This window comes from Cynocephalus volans, chromosome 8 (assembly GCF_027409185.1).
Source record: "Cynocephalus volans isolate mCynVol1 chromosome 8, mCynVol1.pri, whole genome shotgun sequence".
In the NCBI taxonomy this organism is placed as follows: Eukaryota; Metazoa; Chordata; class Mammalia; order Dermoptera; family Cynocephalidae; genus Cynocephalus; species Cynocephalus volans.
In genome coordinates, this window is record NC_084467.1 from 118736005 (window position 1) to 118756297 (window position 20293).

Genomic DNA, 20293 nt, shown 5'->3' on the forward strand with positions numbered 1-20293 from the left:
AGAGGAAACTTCAAGATGGGGTAACTTGAGCAGGGGGTTTAAGGGGAACTATAAGACAGATCAGTCTCTTGGTAGAAGGGGGGGGTCATCTTAGAGGTCATTTAGGTCAACTTCTCACCCCACATGGGAAGGACCATACAACCACTGACAGTTTATACATGCTCTGCTTTAACTCCTAAAAATTCTCAAGGCAGAGCTTCTTTATGTACAACTCTTCATTGTTAAAATATCCATTCAACAAATTGAAATCTGCCTCCTGGTAACTTCTAGCCATTGCTCTCTGGAGTTTCACAAAATGACTAATTATTCCTTGCCACTATCAGCCCTTCCTTCAAATATTTTAAGATAGTTATTATGAGCCTCCTAAGTCTTTCCTTCTCTAAGCTAAACATCTTTATGTCTTTCAAATTTTCTTCATGTGACACATTTTCATGACCCCTCCTCCCCAGATTAATCTCCCTCCTCTGGATAATCCCTTGTTTGTTGCTATACCAAGAACTGAACCACACACTAGAGAAGCCATCCCTCCATGGGGTGGACAGATCTCAGTTCAAAACCATTTCCCCCATTTTTAGCTTTCTGTCCTTGACCAGCTCACATCTCTCTGAAACTTTCTGCATCCAGAACGTAATTATGATGATAGTAATATCACTTATCTTATGGCAAAATAAGGATTAGGGCCAAGCCCGTGGTGCACTTGGTAGAGTGCTGCGCTGGGAGCGCGGCGACGCTCCCGCCGCGGGTTCGGATCCTATATAGGACTGACCAGTGCACTCACTGGCTGAGTGCCGGTCACGAAAAAACGACAAAAAAAAAAAAAAAAAAAAGGATTAAATTATATGATACATGCAATGTGTTTAGCACAGGGCCTAGAACATTTTAAGCACTGAAATGATAGCTATTTTCATCACTCTTATTTACTAAGAATGCATTTGCAAATATAATAACCATGTTACACTATTGAGTTTGTCGCATTCAATTTAAAGCAAACTCAGGCTCATAAACCTTTTGTTTTCACTTGAACTACTATTAAACTGGATCTCCACCATCCTGTATTTTTGCAGTTGTTTCATAACCAAAGTACATTTTGCATTTATCCTTATTCAATTTCATATTTTTTGTTTTGAAAATGAAATATTGTTAATAATGGACAAGTATACATGAAATAATGTTAGTAATGAATATTAAATGAAAAAGTAAATACAAATAGTATGCACCCCAGTTACTTCTATATAAACCATTTGTGTATATATTTACAAAGCATGAAAGTAATTTTAATGTGTTTTGTTTTGTTTATTTATTTTGCAGCTGGCAGGTATGGGGATCTGAACCCTTTACCTTGGTGTTATCAGTACCACACTTTCCCAAGTGAGCTAACTGGCCAGCCTTGAAGGTGATTTTAGGGCATGCAAATAATGTGATGTTCATCAAGTTCTTTTTCCCATAAAGTTTCTTAAATTAATAAAAAAATTTTAAATTTTATTGTCATTGACATTTGTTTTCTGTGGTCTTTTTAAAAAGCAGATTTTGTAAACTACAGACTGGTGAGTTTGTCTGCAAAGTAGAAAATTCTGGAACAGATTATTCAATACCCCATTAAAAAAAATAAAGACTGTGACTACAGACACTTCAATAGAGATTTGCTGAGGACAACAGAGAAAAGGAGCAGCAGCTGGAGGGGATGTTGAATGAAGGTAAAGTAGGTATTTTGATTAGATGGAAATGCTTGTATGCGGATAACAATGATGCAGTAAAGAGGAAAGAAATTAATGAAAAAGAGAGGATAGTTGCAGTACCAAGTCTTCGAGGAGAGAAAAGATGGGATCTGGAGCTCAAGTTGAGGATTAATAGAGCACAGAGACAACCATTCACCATAACCAGGTGGAAGCATGTGTTCCAATTGGTAGATTTGTTGATAGGAAGATGGTGGAAATTCAATCTGATTTCTTCTGTTCTCAGTGGATTGTGGGGTAAAGTCATCAGCTGAGAGTGCAGAGGAAAAAGAAAGTTTAGCAGATCTGAAGAGTAGAGAGAAGTGGAGACTGAAAAGGAACACACTAGGAAAGTGCATTCAGACTGTTGAGCAGTGTTAAGTACCTACTAGGTATTTTGGATGTAATTTATTTTTTTATTTTTTATTTTTTTTTAAAAGATGACCAGTAAGGGGATCTTAACCCTTGACTTGGTGTTGTCAGCACCAAGCTCACCCAGTGAGCAAACCGGCCATCCCTATATGGGATCCAAACCCGTGGCCTTGGTGTTATCAGCACCACAGTCTCCCGAGTGAGCCACAGGCCGGCCCATAATTTAAAGAGATACCAGTCAAACCAGTGTGAATTTTACTCCAGTGGTTTGACCGCAGGATAGAGTAAGTGGTTAGTTGAATTTAACCACAGTTGAGGTTTACCTAAGTAATGGAGAGAGCATCAAGGATATTAGAGGTTTGCAAGGGAGTGACTTTTTACTAATTCTCACTGTGTCCTTCCAGAGCTAATTTTTCCTAATATGAGCAATTATAAATATATATCTATGTTACCATCATTTTTCTTTTTTTATACAAAAGGTAGCATACTACATTTTTTCACCTGACAATGTGTCTTACAGATCTTTCACAAGTATACAGAGAGCTTCCTCATTCTTTTTTACAGCCACGTAATATTTTATTGTATGCTTATAATGTCATTTATCTAGCCAGTTTTAACTTGTGGACACTTGAATTACTTCCAGTCTTTTGCTAATATACATAATGCAATGAATAAACACATTAATTTGTCATTCACATGGATGAAGCTTATTTGTAGAATAATTCTCCGGAAATGTGAATGCTGGGTCAAAGTGTTTATTTGCTTATTATTTTCACTGATATTGACAAATTGACCTCCATAGGGGTTCTACCAGTTTATATTTGCATAATCTATTAGCATGCCTGTTTTCCCACAGTCTTGCCAAAAGACTATTTTACCAAACATTTGATTTTTTTTTTTTTTTATTAAAGATGACCGGTAAGGGGATCTTAACCTTTGGCTTGGTGTTGTCAGCACCACACTCAGCCAGTGAGCGAACTGGCCATCCCTATATAGGATCTGAACCTGTGTTATCAGCCCGCACTCTCCCAAGTGAGCCATGGGCCGGCCCTAAAACATTTGAATTTTTGCCAATCTGATAAGTGTAAATTAACACCTCAGTTTAGTTTTAATTTACATATCTCTTATTATGAGTGAGCTGAACATCTCCACAGGTTTGAGAACCATTTGTATTCTGTGAACTGTCTCTTCATACGCTTTGCTCATTCTTTTTACTGGGATAGTTGTCTTTTCCTTATCCATTTGTAAGTGCTCTTTAGATATTCAAGGAATGAGCCCTTCATGTATGCTATGAGGTGAATTTTTCCCCCAGTTTGCTATTTGTCTTTTGACTTGACTTATGGGGGTAGGTATGTATGTGAGTGTTTGTTTGCTTGTTTGTTTTTGCCATGCAGAAGGCTTTGGCTTGTTTTGTACTTTTTTTTTTAAGTTCTTTTTTTTTGGCAGCTGACCAGTATGGGGATCCAAACCCTTGACCTTGACCTTGACCTTGGTGTTATAACTTGTTTGATACTTTAATTTATCAGCCTTTTCTTTAATGGCTTCTGAATTTTGAGTCATGGTAAGAAATGTCTCCACCACCTTAAGATAAGGAAATAATTCTTCTTGATAGTTTCCATTTTTACTTTCAATCTTTAATCCATTTGAAATTTATCTTGGTATATGGTATGGGATCTGGAATCCATCTATCTATCTATTCACATTGTTTTAATTAGTAACAATTTATTATATATTTTAATATTTGACAGGGCTTGTTCCCCCTTGTTGATGTTCTTTTCTAAGCTTTTCTGGTTATTCTTGTTTTCAAGAATAAACTGATATGTTTATATAAAGTTGAATCCTCCAACCCAAGAACCTTTTTTTGTTTTGTTTTTGTTTTTTGTTTGTTGGTTTTTGTTTGTTTGTTTGTTTTTCTTGGAGGCCACCTGGTACAGGATAGAACCCTGGATCTTGGTGTTGTCAGCATATTCTAAACGACTGAGCTAACCAGCCAGCCCCTCCAAGAACCTTTTAAGTCTTTTTATTTGTACAAGTCTTCTTTTAAGGTCTTTTCATTGTGTTTCAACATTTTCTTCATATAGGCCTTGAACTTTCTTGATAAGTGTATTCCTAGTTATGCAAAGGAATGATGATAATGATGAATTATACACAGAATCTTAATTGTATTAGGAGGAAAATAAGGTCATGAGAGAAGTAATAAATAGGGAAATTTGATAAGGTTAATTAATTGGAGGATGTGATAGGTTGAGAAATATGATTAGGAATGGAAATACTAATAGAATGAGTAAGCTGGAAGGATTTCTCATTGGGAAATACCATCAGGTCTAGTTTCTGAGGACTTTCAATTTTCTTGACTCATATTCTCTTTAGAGTCTCTGGCTATGAGCTCAACCTATATTGCCTTTCAATTTTAAAAATCTGCTTTTCTGTAGTCCACCTCATGTATCTAACGGTGCTTAGTGTTTTTTCCTTTGGTTAATATGAATTCCAGGATGCACAGCCTACTACTCTCCATGTAAACCTAACCAAAATGAAACTGGTATAGTGGTACTAATATCAGACAAAATAGATTTTAAGGTAGGAGGCATCATCAGAGATAAAGAGGGACACAGTGAGATGAGGATCCATCCAGGAGGAAACATAACAATTCAAAATTTGTATACCTTGTATCTGGCCAGCCAAAAAAAAAAATTTGTATACCTCTAGTAACACAGCCTCCAAATATATAAAGTAAAACTGATGGAACTGAAAAGAGCTCAGCCATAACCCCCAAAGTCCACATCCCGCCCAACCACGGCCTATCTGCTGCCAAAAGCCCTCAGGGTGCCCTTCCTGGAATGAGGGGGGTGCTATAGGCCTTGACCACGCCCTCCCTCTTTCCTTCTCCTCCAAACACTATCTCCCCCACTTTTCCCCTCTCCTCCTCCCCCAACTGCTCCACAACAACATCTTAAAATGTAAAAATGTAGTGGGCTGGCTGATTAGCTCAGGTGGTTAGATGGTTAGACTACAGCCTTATAATATCAAGGTCATGGGTTCAGATCCCCAAAGTGGCCAGCCACCAAAATAATAATAATAATAAACAAGTTTTTTTTAAAAAGAGAAATGGACAAATACAAACCATACTGAGAGATGTAAACATCCCTCTCTGTAAGTAGCTGATAGAACAAGCAGACAAAATCATCAGTGGAGGCTGGCCAGTTTTAGCTCAGTTGGTTAGAGCATGGTGTTATAACAAACACCAAGGTCAGGGTTCAAATCTCCTTACTGGTCAGCTACCCCCAAAAAAGAAATCAGTAGAGATATGGATTTAAACAACATAATTAGTAAACTGGACCTAATTGACATTTATGGAACACTGCACCCAAAAACTGCAGAATATACCCTCTTTTCAAGTTTTCATGGATCATTTACAAAAGTTGGCCATAAAGCACGTCTCAGCACATTTTAAGTGATTCAAATCATATACAGTATATGGTTCTGCCCACAGTGGTGGTTAAATGAGTGTGTTCAGTTTGTAAAAATTTATCAAGTACACACTTGTGATATCTGACTCTTCTATTCAATATATTTTCTTTCTTTTTTTTGATATGGGTGATACAAGGCTGTTCTCTAACCAACTGAACTAACTGGCCAGCCCCCTTAATATATTTTCTTTTTAATATGACATACTTTTCCACTGCCAGTCTGCCCATCACAAGTTCCTTTCCATCAAATTGCTTTTTTTTTTTCTTTTGGCAGCTGGCCAGTACAGGGAAAATTTCAGTGGTGTCTATGCTATTGTATTTACTTTATGTCTATTATTTATACTCTTACACACATCTCTAAATCTATATGTCCTATATGACAGGTACTTTACTTATGTTATCCCATTAAACTCTCACAGCAATCCAAGGAAGCAAGTCTTACAACTCTCATTTTACAAATAAGGAAGGTAAGAATTGGAATAATTAAAAGTAACTTGCAGTGACTGCTCAGTTACTCTGTGTCAGAACTGGAACTCAGAACTCTCTGACTCATAACCTTTGCTCTTTCTACAATAACATTCATGAGTATTATTTCCAACTTTCTCCCTCACATTTTTCCCTGGGAATTACTAAACACCTCAATAAAAATGCACTGTCTACTGTGTAGCTCTTATTTGGTTTCATTGTTGGCTATACAATAATAAAATAAACAGTTACCTCACTGAAGAGCTGAGCATAGAGGGGAAGAGCCATGTAAATTATATTAGCGTGTGATAAGTTTTACAGTAGAGGTATGTACTTTATCCACTGTTCTCATGTCTTGTGTCCTTCATAGAATTCAGTTATACAATTTTGTCTACTTATTTTTCTACCTTCCCCTTCAGTTTAAAAGCCTTCTTCATGACAACAGTAAGTCTCCTGCCAAATACATTCTTCTAATTCTTGTGAAATTCAGAGTGGTACAAAGGAGACTGGAAGCTTCCCAAACAGGGAAAATGGCAAGTAAAGGCAAAGGTCAGGAAGGAGTAAGGTCTACATAGGACACTAAGGAAACCAGCCTATGGGAGCAGGCACTGGAAGGTAAATTTGGAAAGGCAGAGTGATGCCAGATCTAAACTACAGATTGCTTAAAAGGCCAGGCTAAGACATGTGCTTGAGCCACTAGGCAACAAGGACCTATTATAAATTATCGACTTTGCCTGATAAGATAAATGTTATCTTAAGATTGGACAGGCAGGGGCCGGCCCATGGCTCACTCCTCTGGAGAGTGCGGTGCTGCCAACACCAAGCCAAGGGTTGAGATCCCCTTACTGGTCATCTTTATATAGGATTAAAAGAAGAAAAAAAAAAAAGATTGGACAGGCAGTGATGCTTCAGAAAGGCTGAAATTAGAAGATTCTGAAGGTCAGGAGGAAGTGAGGCTCAGTAAACGCCTACTGAGAGCTCATGTTAGAGGCACTGGAGGTAAGAAAATGAAAGCCAGCCTTTGAGGAGCTCACAATGAATTGGGAAAGACAAATGAAAAACAAAAATGTAGTGTAATAAATATGATGACACAGGTATATGGTAAACAGAAACCTGGGATAGATAACTAGGACCAAAGCGGATGTATGTATTCAATATGAATAGGAAGGCAGAAGGCAGCAAGAGATACATGCATACAAGGGATGCATACAGCTGATAAACTCTAGTGCTTCAGCCTCACCTGTTGAAAGTTAGTTATGAGGAACAGGAACAGGGAAGGAGAACTTTAAAGGGCAAGGTAATGGGTTGGAACAGCTTATCAGGGTTATGAACCAAACAGTTAATGAGGGAGAAAGAGGAATGTTCTCTGAACAACAATCAAGCCAGAGGGCATGGTTATGTCATGGGCCAGATCAATTTACTTCCAGGATTCTGTCTAACTCTGATCAGGGATAAGCTGAAAAAGCAAAGGGTGTAGGTTAGCAGGCCAGGAAGGGGACTAGAAAACTAATTTGTGGTGATAGAAGATAGAAAGTGGTTGCCTAGAAAGGGAGTATGGGTGGAATTGACAGGAAAGGAGCACCTAAAGAAATTCTGGAGATTTCAGTGTTCTAGATCTTGTTTAGGGTAGTGGTTACAAGTGAGAATACTCAAAACTCAATGAACTGAACACTTAAGAACTGTGCTTTTTATTGCAGGTAAATTATACCTCAATAATAATAAAGAAATGCTATAATTGAATATAATAAAAACCTGGGGAGGGGAGAAAAAGACTAGAATAGTTAAGACTCAAAACAAAGAGGGAAATTAGATCTCAGGAACTTTCCAACCTGTCTGAGAACCAAAGGGATTTGGGTATTTCGGGAAAGGATAATTCACACCTACTATCTGCCAGACCCTGGGATAGATTCTTCCACATATTTCAGCTTTATCTCAGACCCAACAATGTCTGGCTAAACTCAGGCAGTAACTTGGTGTGATAAGTCAGGGAAAAAGTAGAATATCTCTGTGACAGAGAGCCCAGATGAATGGAAGATTTTATACAGTGGAGTGTAGTCTGTGAGATAAATGATATAGGAGGGCTAGGTGCAGTCCAGAAGGCTTCAGAAGGAAAGAGGAAAAGGAGGTGAGAGAAAGGCAAGGAATGCAGGAAATGTCTGAATGAATTTCTTCAGAAACTTGAAAAATCAGAAAATTAGGTCCATCTCTGACCCAACCTTCTCTTCCCAGATAAAGGAATAAAATTTTTAAAAATCAATCTTAAGAAGTGAAAATTCTGCCATTAAGATATGTGAAAGTTCTGGGCCGGCCTGTGGCTCACTTGGGAGAGTGTGGTGCTGATAACACCAAGGCCACTGGTTCGGATCCCTATATAGGGATGGCCGGTTAGCTCAATTGGGAGAGTGTGGTGCTGACAACACCAAGTCAAGGGTTAAGATCCCCTTATCAGTCAACTTAAAAAAAAAAAAAAAAAGATATGGAAAAGTTTTCAAAGGATCTACATCAAACTATGTACCATGCTAGAGGAAAGTTATATACCTACTGTGTAGTGTTGAATTTTGTTTCAGTAAGCATGTGCTATTTTATTTTTTTAACCAATTACATTTTGTTAAATCCACTGTGGGATCATAGAACAGTGTTAACAAAAACAGGAACCTGGTTTCAGTGGTGCAGGAAGGGCTTCTCACACCTATAATCTGTGCATGACACATAGTAGGGATGAAGGGTGCCATCCATTCTCTCACCCAAAGGCCTGGGATTGCCCTTTCATTTTCCCAACCCAGTAACAAAGTCTGAGGGGAAGTGAGGTCAGGGCTCATGGGCTGAAGGTCTAGTGCAATGGTAGGCAAACTTTTTCTGTATGCAACCAGATAGCAAAAATGTTAGGATTTGAAGAACATAACAGCCTCTGTCACAGATATTCTGCCTTTTTTGCACAAAGGCATCCATAGACAATACATAACTGAATGGTTACAGCAGCACAGCCAGTCAGGGTCTTAGTTTCCTGTTCTCTGGTCTAGAGCAGTGGTACTTACTTGCCCCTGGCTGCATATTAGAATCATCTGAGGGACTCATAGAAGCCTGGAATGCCCAGGTACCATTCCCCCAGGTTGTGAATCTGGAAGGAGGCCCTAAGTGACTCTGATATGCATACTGGGCTAAAAGCAACTGTTCTAGAAGGAGAATTGTAGTCTCTTAGGAAAATGGTAGAATTTGGTGGCAGTGCAGGGGAGGAAGAAGGGAGGTAGATGAATGCTGGAAGGAGAGATGATCCAGGGCTGGACTGAAGTCTAGTTTGAAATCAGAACTGTTTTCGAGGTGGGGCCGGGGCGAGGTGGCAGTCACTGAGGGGGTTGGGGAGGCTGAGCATGGCGGCAAGCCCGGTGAGCCACGGCCCCAGCAGCAGCAGCAGGAGAGATGGCGGCTGAGGCCAGAGAAGCAATGGCGTTCCCTAGGGACGACAGGTTTCTGAGCCTGAATTTGCCCATCTATGTCCTGTACAGGGACAGAGCAGAATGGGCTGATATAGACCCAGTGCCACAGATCCCAATCCAGTGGTCCAGATCATCTGTAGTGGAAAATTTGGAGATGTTTATGACTATTTCCTAGCTGTTCTGCAGCGTGATGAAAGAAGTGAACGAGCTTTTAATCTGGGACATTATTGAGTTAAATGCAGCCAATTATACAGTGTGGCATTTTCGGAGAGTTCTCTTAAAGTCACTTCAAAAGGGCCTACATCAGGAAATGAACTACATCACTGCAATAATTGAGGAACAGCCCAAAAACTATCAAGTTTGGCATCACAGGCAGGTATTAGTGGAATAGCTGAAAGATCCATCTCACGAGCTTGAGTTTATTGCTGATATTCTTAACCAGGATGCAAAGAATTACCATGCCTGGCAGCACCAACAGTGGGTTATTCAAGAATTTAAGCTTGGGGAGAATGAGCTGCAGTATGTAGACTTAACATCTCAAAGAGGATGTGAGAAATCTCTGTCTGGAATCAAAGATATGTTGTCATTTCTAACACCACTGGCTACGATTATGCTGTATTGGAGAGAGAAATCCAGTACACTCCAGAAATGATCAAACAAATACCACATGGGCCGAGCCCGTGGCGCACTTGGTAGAGTGCGGCGCTAGGAGCGCTGCGACGCTCCCGCCGCGGGTTCGGATCCTATATAGGAATGGCCAGTGCACTCACTGGCTGAGTGCGGGTCACGAAAAAAAGACAAAAAAAAAAAAAAAAAAAAAAAAACAAATACCACATAATGAAAGTGCATGGAACTATTTGAAAGAGATTTTGCACGATCGTGGTCTCTCCAAATAGCACAACCTGTTAAATCAGTTACTTGATTTACAGCCAAGTCACAGTTCCCTCTACCTCACTGCCTTTCTTGTGGATATCTATGAAGACATGCTAGAAAACAAATGTGACAAGGAGGACATTCTTTATAGAGTACTAGGGTTATGTGAAATCCTAGCTAATAAAAAGAACACTATAAAAAGGGAATATTGGAGATATATTGGAAGATTTCTTCAAAGCAAACATAGCACAGAAAGTGACCCACCAACAATGCACAGTAATAACACCATCCATAAGAACTTGATGGAATACTTTTATTTTTTTAAGGGACTCTAGTTTAAAACTAGAACGATCTTTCCCTTTGCCTAGGGTGTAAAACGTGCATTGCACAGGTGTTGCTTTTTAACAAGAACTAAGTGTGACGCTCCTCAAGTGCTTCTGCTTTTCAGACAAGCTCTAAGTAATTTGATTCTTTTATTTATTTATTTATTTATTTTTTATTTTTATTTATTTTTTTTAAAAGATGACCGGTAAGGGGATCTCAACCCTTGGCTTGGTGTTGTCAGCACCACGCTCAGCCAGTGAGCAAACCGGCCATCCCTATATAGGATCCGAACCCATGGCCTTGGTGTTATCAGCACCACACTCTACCGAGTGAGCCACAGGCCGGCCTTATTTATTTATTTTTTTAAAGATGACTGGTAAGGGGATCTTAACCCTTGACTTGGTGTTGTCAGCAACATGCTCACCCAATGAGCTAACCAGACATCCCTATATGGGATCCGAACTTGGGGCCTTGGTGTTATCAGCACCACACTCTCCCGAGTGAGCCACGGGCTGGCCCGTAATTTGATTCTTTTAAAGCGACGTAATTGGAGGGGTGGGGAAAGAAAAGGATCTATAAAGAAACTTTTGTAGTCCTAAAAATATTTAATCTAATCCCTTAGCATCAACTCCTCCCTAAATGGTATGTGCGTCAGGATTTGTAGCAGTAATGATTGCAGGTAGCTTATATATAATGGATATGAACTAAGTTAAATTTCGGTTTAGTAAGCAGGGAACACAATTGTTACATTAGTGTTGCTATGGCACACACAGTGTCTTGCTATCTCTGTAACCAACTAATGCCAAAAGAATGATTTTGTAATAAAATTATAGATGTATCTAAAAAACCAATAAAACTGTTTTTGGTTCACTTGACAAATTAAGTGCTTCCAGTACTTTGATTAAATGCTCTTTATTTGATGTTTTTGTGTGCACAGCACTATGAGTTGCCTAACCCAGCAAGTCAGCCCCTTCATCCCCCTAGTTGAGATGGCCATTGGGGGCAATCAGTAAGCCACCTTCCACCTAACCCTCTTTCTCGAACCATTCTCTATAGGCCCCAGTGTAGTTGCGAGCCCTGTGGAGACAAAGAAGGGTGAGAAAAGGACAGGCCCTGAAGGTAGTCCCGAATCACTTCCCACTAGCAAACCACACCTTCCCCATACCCTGTGTATCCAAGGCCCTGGGCCAGTTGCGTGGCCTGGAAGCCCCGCTTGCCCATCTGACAGAAGAAAACGAGATTCTCGTCTTCCAGCTCTGGCTTCTCAGCGGAGTACAAAGCCTTGAAAGCAGCTGGCTCCATCTGCAGGGCACTTTCCAACTCGGACACTGGGAGGAGGAGTGAGGATGAAATGGAAAGCCAGCAGTGTGGCACTCTCAGGTTCAGAAGATGGGGCTGGAAGGACTAGGCCCTGGTGAGCAAACAAATCTCTAGGGGGCGCCAAAACCGTTTATGGTGGCGACCCACCCCCACCCCCCACCCCAACCGCAAGGACAAGAAATAGCCTACGAGGGAAGGGGAGAAAAGAGCGGAGAAGAGGAGGGAGGAGAGGGAAAAGGAGGAGGGGAGGGAGGGGGAGGAGGAGGCGGTGCACTCAGGCTGCCAGCCCTTGGGAGGTCAGACATAGGTCTGGTCTGTCCCCCTCCTCACCGCCCGTTATACCCTCAAACTGGACGGGCCAGTTCCGCTGCCAGGATCTACCTCCAATAAGCCCTTCTCTAGGGAAGTTGAGGGCTGGCTTAAAGAAATGCAGGACCCCCAAAACCAGTGCCTTCCCCACGCCATCCTACGTGAGGTCCCATTAGCTAAGACCGTTCTAGACTTGTCTCTGGTCCAACACCGTGGCTTCGCCTCTCAATCCCATACCCGGGATGTTCAGCGCCCCTGGGATGGTCCCAGCTGCCGCCTCCTCCCGAGATCGCACGTCGAAGAGCCGGGCCCGGCCCGAAGCTAGGAGCGAGCGGAGTTCAGGGAGCGAGACCGTGGGCACTGAGGGAGGGGGCACGAGAGCCTTTAGGGGAAGGGGAACAGGAGGCACAGCTGCCATGGCGCCCCCTCACCTGGCAGCGCCCCAACTAGATGGGAGTGCGCTTGAGGACCTCTCAGCCACGTCCCTTCGCTCCTCCCTCCACATCACCTCTATCCAGGGGGCCTCCACGCACTCCCGGGGGACAGGACGGGACGAGGTCCCAGGTTTTCCTCGCCAGTACCTCCTGCCATGGTGCGCACGGCAACAGCGAGTAGCAAGCATGCAGCCCTGACCCGCCCCCTCAGTGCCTGCAGCACCTTCCCCTCCCTCCCCAAGCCGAGACCGGAACCGGAAGCGGAGGCACCGCCTTCCGCACCGCCCCCGCAGCACCTGCTAGTGGTTCCTCGAACACCAGCCCACCGGAGAAATTCTTGCAATTGCCCAGCGTTGCCGGAAACGACGCACCGGTCTGGCCCAGGTACCAGGACTCAAGGTAATGAGTACAGGAGCAGCACTCCACCCTGAACTTGGCCCAGTCTTTATTGGTCAAAGAGCAATGTGCCCCCTCCCTTCCACTCTGGGGCCCACAAAAGGAGGAAAAATAGACAACTGTGGCTCTGAACAATTTTATCTTTGGAAAAAGAAAAAAAGGAAAGAAAGAGGGAAAAAAAAGAACCACCCCCACAAGGGGGAAGGCCCTAACTGGACCCCTGCCTGTTCTCCCTGGCTCCAGAAACTTCTGCATAGGCCTTAGCTGCTCGCTGGCCAATCTCCTCTGTGTGGGGCAGCAGCCACTGCTAAGCATTCTTTCCCCACTTCTTGCTTAAGCCTGTTCCCCAGAGTCACCAGTGCGTATCTGAACCTCAGCTCCAAGGAAACGAGGAACCAATGGGAGCGCCACAGTCCTGGGGCAAGCCAGAGTATCACCTGCCAGCAGACCCTCTGCTGGGCACTCTAAGCAAGCACAGGGCAAGCCCCCCAGTTTAGTGTGTCCAGTATCCAACATGAAGACAGCACATGCATTGTGCAAGAGGAGCACAAGGGCCCAGGGGCTGCATGGTGGGGGTGGGCAAGGCTGTCAGTGCATGTCCACATTGTGTGTTTTGCACCACCGGAGGCTGCTGTATCACAGGGCCTCAGTTCAAAAACACGCCTTCTGAACTCCCCCAGTCCCATGCCAGAAGTGGGCAGTGAAGGAAAGGGGCACGGGATTAGCCTGTTGCTCCTGGGCTATGTGCAGTTCTCGGGCCCAAAGCCCCTGAATCCCCACAGTTAGTTGCTGTCATTCTTGATGACGACCTCTAATCCGTGGTGCCGCAACTGAGCTCGTAGCAGCAGATTCTTGTTTTTAAGATCTTCCACCTGACATGGGGAGGAGGCAATAAAGGGAATGGGTGGAAAAGTTAGCACTGTTAACCCCCTGAACTTATTCAGACATCCACTGAATGTGGATGAGGAAAAGGTGAAACCTCACTATGGAAAACGAAGTAGGGAGTCCCAAACTGGGTCAGTGGCTATTGGGGCTGAGGAGGTTTATACTGGGGGTAGGAGTCTGACCTGCTGTCGAAGCACATCATTGTCCAGCTGCAGTTGGTCAAGCCCTTGCAGTTCTTCAGACAACCGGTGGTTACTCTGCCGAAGCTCCTGGATATAATCACAAGCTTTGGAGAGAATTCCACCTTTACTCTGCAAGACAAAGTCCAACAAAATGAGGACTAGGATTTAAGATAAATATCAAAAGCTTTCCAAAAGCATGTTCACACTTTGGACCTCATTTTCCTGTAAGGAGGGTGGTATAACATGTCCCAAGGATTTAGGAACCTCAGAGAGAGATAAGAAAAGACTACTACCATGTGTGCCCCACTTTCTACCATTTCTGGAAACAATACGAGGATACAGAATTCAGGCATCCTGCCCACTACCAGGGTCTTTCCATGACCTGGCCAGACTTGGTGCTCTCCATAGAGCAGTCTGGAATGATCTTGGATAGCTGCACAATCCAGTTGTTGATCTTGTCTCGGCGGCGGCGCTCCACTGTGGGGCAAAGTGAAGGACAACGTAACTCAGTGAAAACTCACCACAGGCCCAGGGTAAAATTACCTAATCCCTTCTCCCTTCAGATATCACTGTTGTCCCCAATCCCACCAGACAGGTCCTAGCCTTGCACCCAGATCACACCTACCTTCATTATGCTGAGCCCTGCGTTTCTCATCCCGAGTGGTCCGGGGAGCTTCTGACTTCCTGGACAAAAGAGCCCAGGGTGGCCAGAATGAAGAAAGAACAAAAAATAAGATTGGAGTTTCAGGCAAGGAATTACACAAGATATAGAAGGTATTAAGATCACTCATGGTAAAAAGAAACGGGTCACTCACGGGGAATAAGGGTGGGTCCTAGGGGCAATTGAGCGCTGGCTTCCTCCCTGCAATACTTCTTGTGGTGACATCATCACAAAGAATTGACCTGTGAAGATGTAGGGTAGGTTCTGTCAGGATACGGGACTAGGAATCTCACTAGGCCCTGAGGCGAAGGCCTTGGGACCCTCCTCTAAAAAGAACATTTTTTTATCCTGCTAGAAGGGCAGCCCCAGACTTGTTACCTTCCCAGGTCTTAGTAATCACTAAGGGTCATGAATGAAGGCCCACTGCCCACCAGCCTTGTCCAACAGTGTATCCTAGCCCCTCCAACCAGCATCCTCACACAATAGCTCACCAGTGCCGGGAGGGGTCGCCTGCCCCAGTAGTGCCTCTGAGCCCTGGGTAGTAACAACAGCAGCTGTACTCCCCGATGTGGTACCCCCTGCCCCATCTCCCACTGCAGTGCTAGGGAAGTAAGTATAGTGTGTCTCAGCAGCTGTTCCCTCTGTATCGACTGCATCATCACTGGTGAAAGCACCCTGGATCACCGCCTGGGAAGGGGAGCAAGAGAACAGAGTCTGTTGACAGATATTTCTTCCCACTGTACCACTCTGCAGCTTCTATTCCCTTGGGAGAGGGAGAAAGAAACATCCAGAAAGAGAGAGCATAGTGTGTTGGGACAAGGCAGCCCTGGTGCCTCGCTGTTCCTAGCTTCACCCCCATCTTACTGGTTCCCTTCTTCATGTTACTGCTTAGAGCTCTGGTCCCCTCCCCAGCCCACACCCCCATACCTGGGTCATGGACTGAGTGGCAGGGTAGCCACTGATGGCGCCAGTGCCCTCGGTCTGGCCATCCAGCTGTCCCTCGGACACCTGGATCACCCTGTACATCACCTAGAAGAGAGGAAGGGGAGAAAAGAGAAGGAAAGAGTAAGTGCTAGGAATCTTAGCGCTCCTCATAAAGCTTCCCTTGGATAGGGCCCCAAAATAAGAGTCCTTCCGAGACACAGATTGAGCCATTCTCCTTTCTTTCCCCATACAGAGGTTTCGGCATACCTATACCCCACACCAGTCCCTATTCCAAGCCTTATATTAGCTTCCTCCTCCCCACAGTAGTCCACATTTTAACCTCATCCTCCAAGCCAGGTCTCCCCAAGACATGTTCAAGTACCTCCCTCAATCCCAACCCCAAGTAACATCTGCAGCCACCTGGCCCCCTCCCTTACCTGGCCCCCATTCTCAGTTCGGAAGACGTACTTGACGTTGGGGTCAGGGAAGGTGGCAGCTGACTGTATGCTGGCAATAGCCACACTGGTTGGGTCCTCCCCAGTAGCAACTGCACCTGAAGTAAAAGAGCAAAGGAAAGGTCTGTGTGTTAACTGCCTTTCTCACTCTGTTCTACTTGCATGTCATTTAGAAGGAAAAGAGTGCACAGGAGATGGCACAGTGGGGGAGGAAACGAGGTAATGATGGCTCTTGGTCTTGGTTATAACACTCACCTTCCTGAATCTGCACTGTCCCCTCTTCCGTTTCAGCTGTTTTCTGCTGCCTGTTTGTGGTGGAAGAACAAAAGGAAGAATAAGGAAAGAAGTGAATAAGAAGCTCACTGGCCCACTAACACATGGCTCCCAAACTCATTGACCTTCCCAACTGATGCTGAGCTAGATAAGAATAATAACAACTAGTGTTTACCGAGTGTTTACTATGTACATAGGCCCTGAGCTAAACACTTAACATGCACTATCTTATTTAATACTAAGAACAGCGCTATGAGGTAGGTAGCACTACTTCCACTTTATAGATTGGGGAAACAATTAATGGAGCTGGGACCTGAATCCAGGTCTGCCTGACTCCAGAGCTGGTGCTCTGAACCATTTTGCATTCTTCCAGGCCACCCATCTCTCATCTCAGGCCCTACCTCTTCTTCACTCACCCCTTCATCTCTCTGTGAGAGAGCACATCCGAGTAATTGGTCCTTTTGGGGAGGTCTTCGTATCTCTTGACTCACAAGCCTGAGTGCTAAAGTCCTGGTAGAAATCACAGAGTTTACAGTAAGTCTAGGAAACTGAACAGCCTCCCTGGTTCTAGAACCTCGGTTCCATGAAGACACAGCCAGGAAAATAGCACAACCATCTGCAGGGACAACCAGCTTCCTCCATTCAGATGCTGAGGATTGGCCTATGAAGTGTTCCTCACCCCTCCATTATTACTCCAACTCCTAGTGGAGAAGGGATAATTATACTGGAAGGCTGAGAAACAACATAATTTGGGACTGGCTGTTTAGCTCAGTTGTCTAGAGCATGGTGTTATAACACCAAGGTTGAGGATTCAGATCCCCATACTGGCCAGCCACCAAAAAAAAAAAAAAATTTCTTGGTGGATTATTATAAAGCTGTTATGCCGCACTGGCCAGCCGCCAAAAAAATTTTTTAAATTTTTTTAAAAATAAAGCTATTATGATCTGACATGATAACAGCTTCATGGAGATTAGGAAGGACCATGTTTAGACCACCACTATCAAAAAAACACAAGGTCAGGGCCAGCCCGTGGCTCACTCGGGAGAGTGTGGTGCTGATAACACCAAGGCCACAGGTTCGGATCCCTATATAGGGATGGCCGGTTAGCTCACTTGGGAGAGCGTGGTGCTGACAACACCAAGTCAAGGGTTAAGATCCCCTTACCGGTCATCTTTAAAAAACAAAACAAAACACAAGGTCATGGACACTGATGCTTCTTCCAGCTTCTCAACCACATACATAAACCACAGACTATACACCAAGAAATTTCTGTACTCAAATCTAGGAAGAGGAAATCTGAAGCCCACTGCCTCTAGAAAATACTGTCCCTAATCACAAAAACTATAGTTGGGCCTTGGGCCCCATTCTACTGACAGGGCTCTTGTTTTGGAGGGGGGTCCAGATTTAGAGACTGTAATGCCCAAGTGCATCATCTTCAAGCCCCCTCTACTTTATTCACCAGGCCTTCCTGTAGAACGACACAGTTGTTAAAATGTTGCCGTGGCAACTCCAAATTAACTGAGCCTCAGCAAGAAGGGAAAAAACTCCAGGCTCAGGGCTCTGAAGAAGAGACAATGGGGGAGGAAACCATCTACAAAGTGCCTGCCGTAGGACCCTGACACCCAGCCAGACAAGAGGAAAAACAAACGCTGAGCAGACAGATGCCTCCGGAAAGAAACAGCTACATAGTACAAAGCCATAAGATGATTCCAACACGAAAGGAGCAAGATTTTTGTAAATTCTTTGATTTTTGTAAATTCTTTGCCCGTAAGGTCCTCCAAACCTTTCCCATCAAGGAAAACCTTCAGCGGATAAAACTTGGAAAGCCTGTATCCAAGGAAAATGTTAACTATACAAAACAACAACAACAACAACAAAGAACTGAAAGTGAAACTGTCCGGAGGAAGTAACGCTGCAAGGAGATCCTAGTTCCTAAGAGGAAGTAGTACTAGTGTTTTGGGACCACCTACGTCTCCATCCTCAAACATGAGGAGGAAGTGCCCCTCCGAAGCTAGCTGTGCTGACTGCAGGAGGAAGCAATGAAAGAGAGGGCAGGGCACAGGACAATTCTCTATCGTACACAGCTGTCAACCAGGGGCAGCCTCTGAGGACACCCAGCAACGGGGTCAGGCTACTTATTCAAATCTTAATTGGACATCCGGAAGCATTTCCTGAGCATTAGGGATATGTGACACGGAAACCGGGATAGGATGTTGTGGCGTGCACGCTCAGGCAGGGAGGGCCGAGCAAGAGCCCTTGCTAAGTCTGAACACAAAGGGGGAAAAATTCAAGTCCCGAAAGAAGTCAGGCTCCTAGACCTTGCCTGAGAGTGAGGCGTCTCCTTGCAGGCCCACCATCCAGTAGGCTCTTAGGGAGCTGAGCGCCCGGCAGGCGCGAGCCCAGGAGCCCGCGCCGTGACCCAGCCAGCCCCGCCGCGCTCACCCCGCGTCCCCGCGGCTCCGCAGAGGAGGCTGGAGGCCCGGCTTCCGCAGCGGCGGCCCGCGGCTGGACAGCGCGCAGGAGGGCGGGGACTTGCGCGCTCGGGGGCGGGGAGCGAGTTCGGCCCACAAAGAGGGGTGGGAGATAAAAGAAGCAAGCACGGCCCCCTGCCCTAAAACAAAGGCTTTCTCCGCAGGAGTTCCCTAACCTGAAAAATTAAAACAAAAGCAAAGCTGCCCTGCCTTGCCGGCCCACCCAGCGTCCAGACTCTGGTCTGGTCCTCCACTCACCTGCCCAGGCCGCCTCAGCTGCCGATTTTCCCCGACCGTGTTCTCCCTCCCCGAACCAGGGTATCTCCATAGACAGCTGCTCATGCGCACTCCCAACCCACGGCCATGTTGGTGAGGGGCGGAAGTGTCTCTCTCGACCCGCCCAGTCTACTCATCGCCTGTGAGCCGCCCCTCTTCCGTTCGCTCCATCTTGATCAGGGGTGAAGCTTACGGAGATAGATGGGCGGCATCTGTAGAGCCGGAAAGACGCAGTATCTGGGAGAATGTCGCTGAAGTCCTGGCCACTTTGGGCAAGAACTGGAGAAAGACGACTAATTTGTGTACCATTTTTGTGCTTAGGCGGGGCCTTTTTAGTTCCAGGGAAAGAGAGTAAGAGGCCAGCTGAGATCAAGGGAGGGACGTGGGACGGAGGCGCCATCTTTAGCACGGGCTATTTAGGAAGCCATCTTGGATTAGGGCATGTTTTTGAAGACTTTCCTAGTAGATACTGTGATATCAGGACGTACATAGATCTGCGCATAATTGTATTAGCGTCAGCAGTTACTCACCGAAAGAATCCAAGCCTTCCAGTTTTTCTGAGGCCTACACTTTCGGTGAAAGAATCTTTTTTTTTTTTTGAAGATGACTGGTAAGGGGATCTGAACCCTTGACTTGGTGTTGTCAGCACCACGCTCTCTCCCAAGTGAGCCACGGGCCAGCCCTCCGTGAAAGAAATCTTGATCCCCATTCTTCTCAGTCAAGACCTACCATTAATGGATTTGGAGTCGTGTGGTATAATAGGAAGAATTCAGATGGGGGCCAGACAATTTGGGGTCTCAAACCTATCTCTGCCACTTCTTACCTCAGGTCTTTGGCAAGCATTTTAGTTTAATTGAGCCTTGGTTTCCTCATCTGTAAAGTGCAGGTACCAGTACCAACCTTACAAAATTGTTACGTGTATTAAATAAAATCAAGGTCATAGATTCTATGCACACAGAATACTAGTCCAGTTGCTGGCACTTATGAGCATTACATAAATATAAGTTTCTCTTCTCCATTTCCTTACCACAGTGAACCCAGCTCTAGTTTCTAGCCACAG

The 20293-nt window shown here is 44.6% G+C and overlaps 2 protein-coding genes and 1 pseudogene across 5 annotated transcripts; 1 reads left to right on the forward strand and 2 right to left on the reverse strand.

The window, feature by feature from the left end:
- The first annotated feature begins 9102 nt into the window (after positions 1–9102).
- LOC134384359 (protein farnesyltransferase/geranylgeranyltransferase type-1 subunit alpha-like) lies at positions 9103–11660 on the forward strand (annotated as a pseudogene).
- On the reverse strand, positions 11544–12922 carry TSTD1 (thiosulfate sulfurtransferase like domain containing 1). 2 transcript variants are annotated; one of them, XM_063107016.1, is made up of 4 exons: positions 12858–12922; positions 12514–12636; positions 11813–11975; positions 11544–11724 (listed from the first exon to the last, which is right to left on the reverse strand). In XM_063107016.1, exons 1-4 carry the CDS (start codon positions 12865–12867, stop codon positions 11673–11675), a joined length of 348 nt encoding a protein of 115 aa, XP_062963086.1. In that variant the 5' UTR covers positions 12868–12922; the 3' UTR covers positions 11544–11672. The 2 variants fall into 2 exon arrangements, with proteins under 2 accessions (XP_062963086.1, XP_062963087.1); XM_063107017.1 differs by lacking the exon at positions 12514–12636 and having other exon boundaries at positions 12858–12904.
- A 306-nt stretch (positions 12923–13228) lies between these two features.
- USF1 (upstream transcription factor 1) lies at positions 13229–19323 on the reverse strand. Of its 3 annotated transcripts, none has more exons than XM_063105021.1 (11): positions 19216–19323; positions 16903–16996; positions 16469–16518; positions 16196–16311; positions 15762–15863; positions 15326–15521; positions 14989–15076; positions 14799–14857; positions 14556–14650; positions 14174–14302; positions 13229–13978 (listed from the first exon to the last, which is right to left on the reverse strand). In XM_063105021.1, exons 2-11 carry the CDS (start codon positions 16908–16910, stop codon positions 13889–13891), a joined length of 933 nt encoding a protein of 310 aa, XP_062961091.1. In that variant the 5' UTR covers positions 16911–16996; positions 19216–19323; the 3' UTR covers positions 13229–13888. The 3 variants fall into 3 exon arrangements, with proteins under 3 accessions (XP_062961091.1, XP_062961092.1, XP_062961094.1); XM_063105022.1 differs by lacking the exon at positions 19216–19323 and adding an exon at positions 18929–18970; XM_063105024.1 differs by lacking the exons at positions 16469–16518; positions 16903–16996; positions 19216–19323 and having other exon boundaries at positions 16227–16298.
- Between the last annotated feature and the right edge of the window lie 970 nt (positions 19324–20293).

Excerpts from the sequence above, each read along its gene's own strand:
- TSTD1 (XM_063107016.1), bottom strand. Across the intron at positions 11,976-12,513 it reads AGGGGCGCTGAACATCCCGG|TGTCCGAGTTGGAAAGTGCC; the intron begins GTATGGGATTGA and ends TCCTCCTCCCAG. Across the intron at positions 11,725-11,812 it reads CAGGGCCTTGGATACACAGG|GGCTCGCAACTACACTGGGG; the intron begins GTATGGGGAAGG and ends TTGTCTCCACAG.
- USF1 (XM_063105021.1), bottom strand. Across the intron at positions 16,312-16,468 it reads GACAGTGCAGATTCAGGAAG|GTGCAGTTGCTACTGGGGAG; the intron begins GTGAGTGTTATA and ends CTTTTACTTCAG. Across the intron at positions 15,864-16,195 it reads GAACTGAGAATGGGGGCCAG|GTGATGTACAGGGTGATCCA; the intron begins GTAAGGGAGGGG and ends CCTCTCTTCTAG.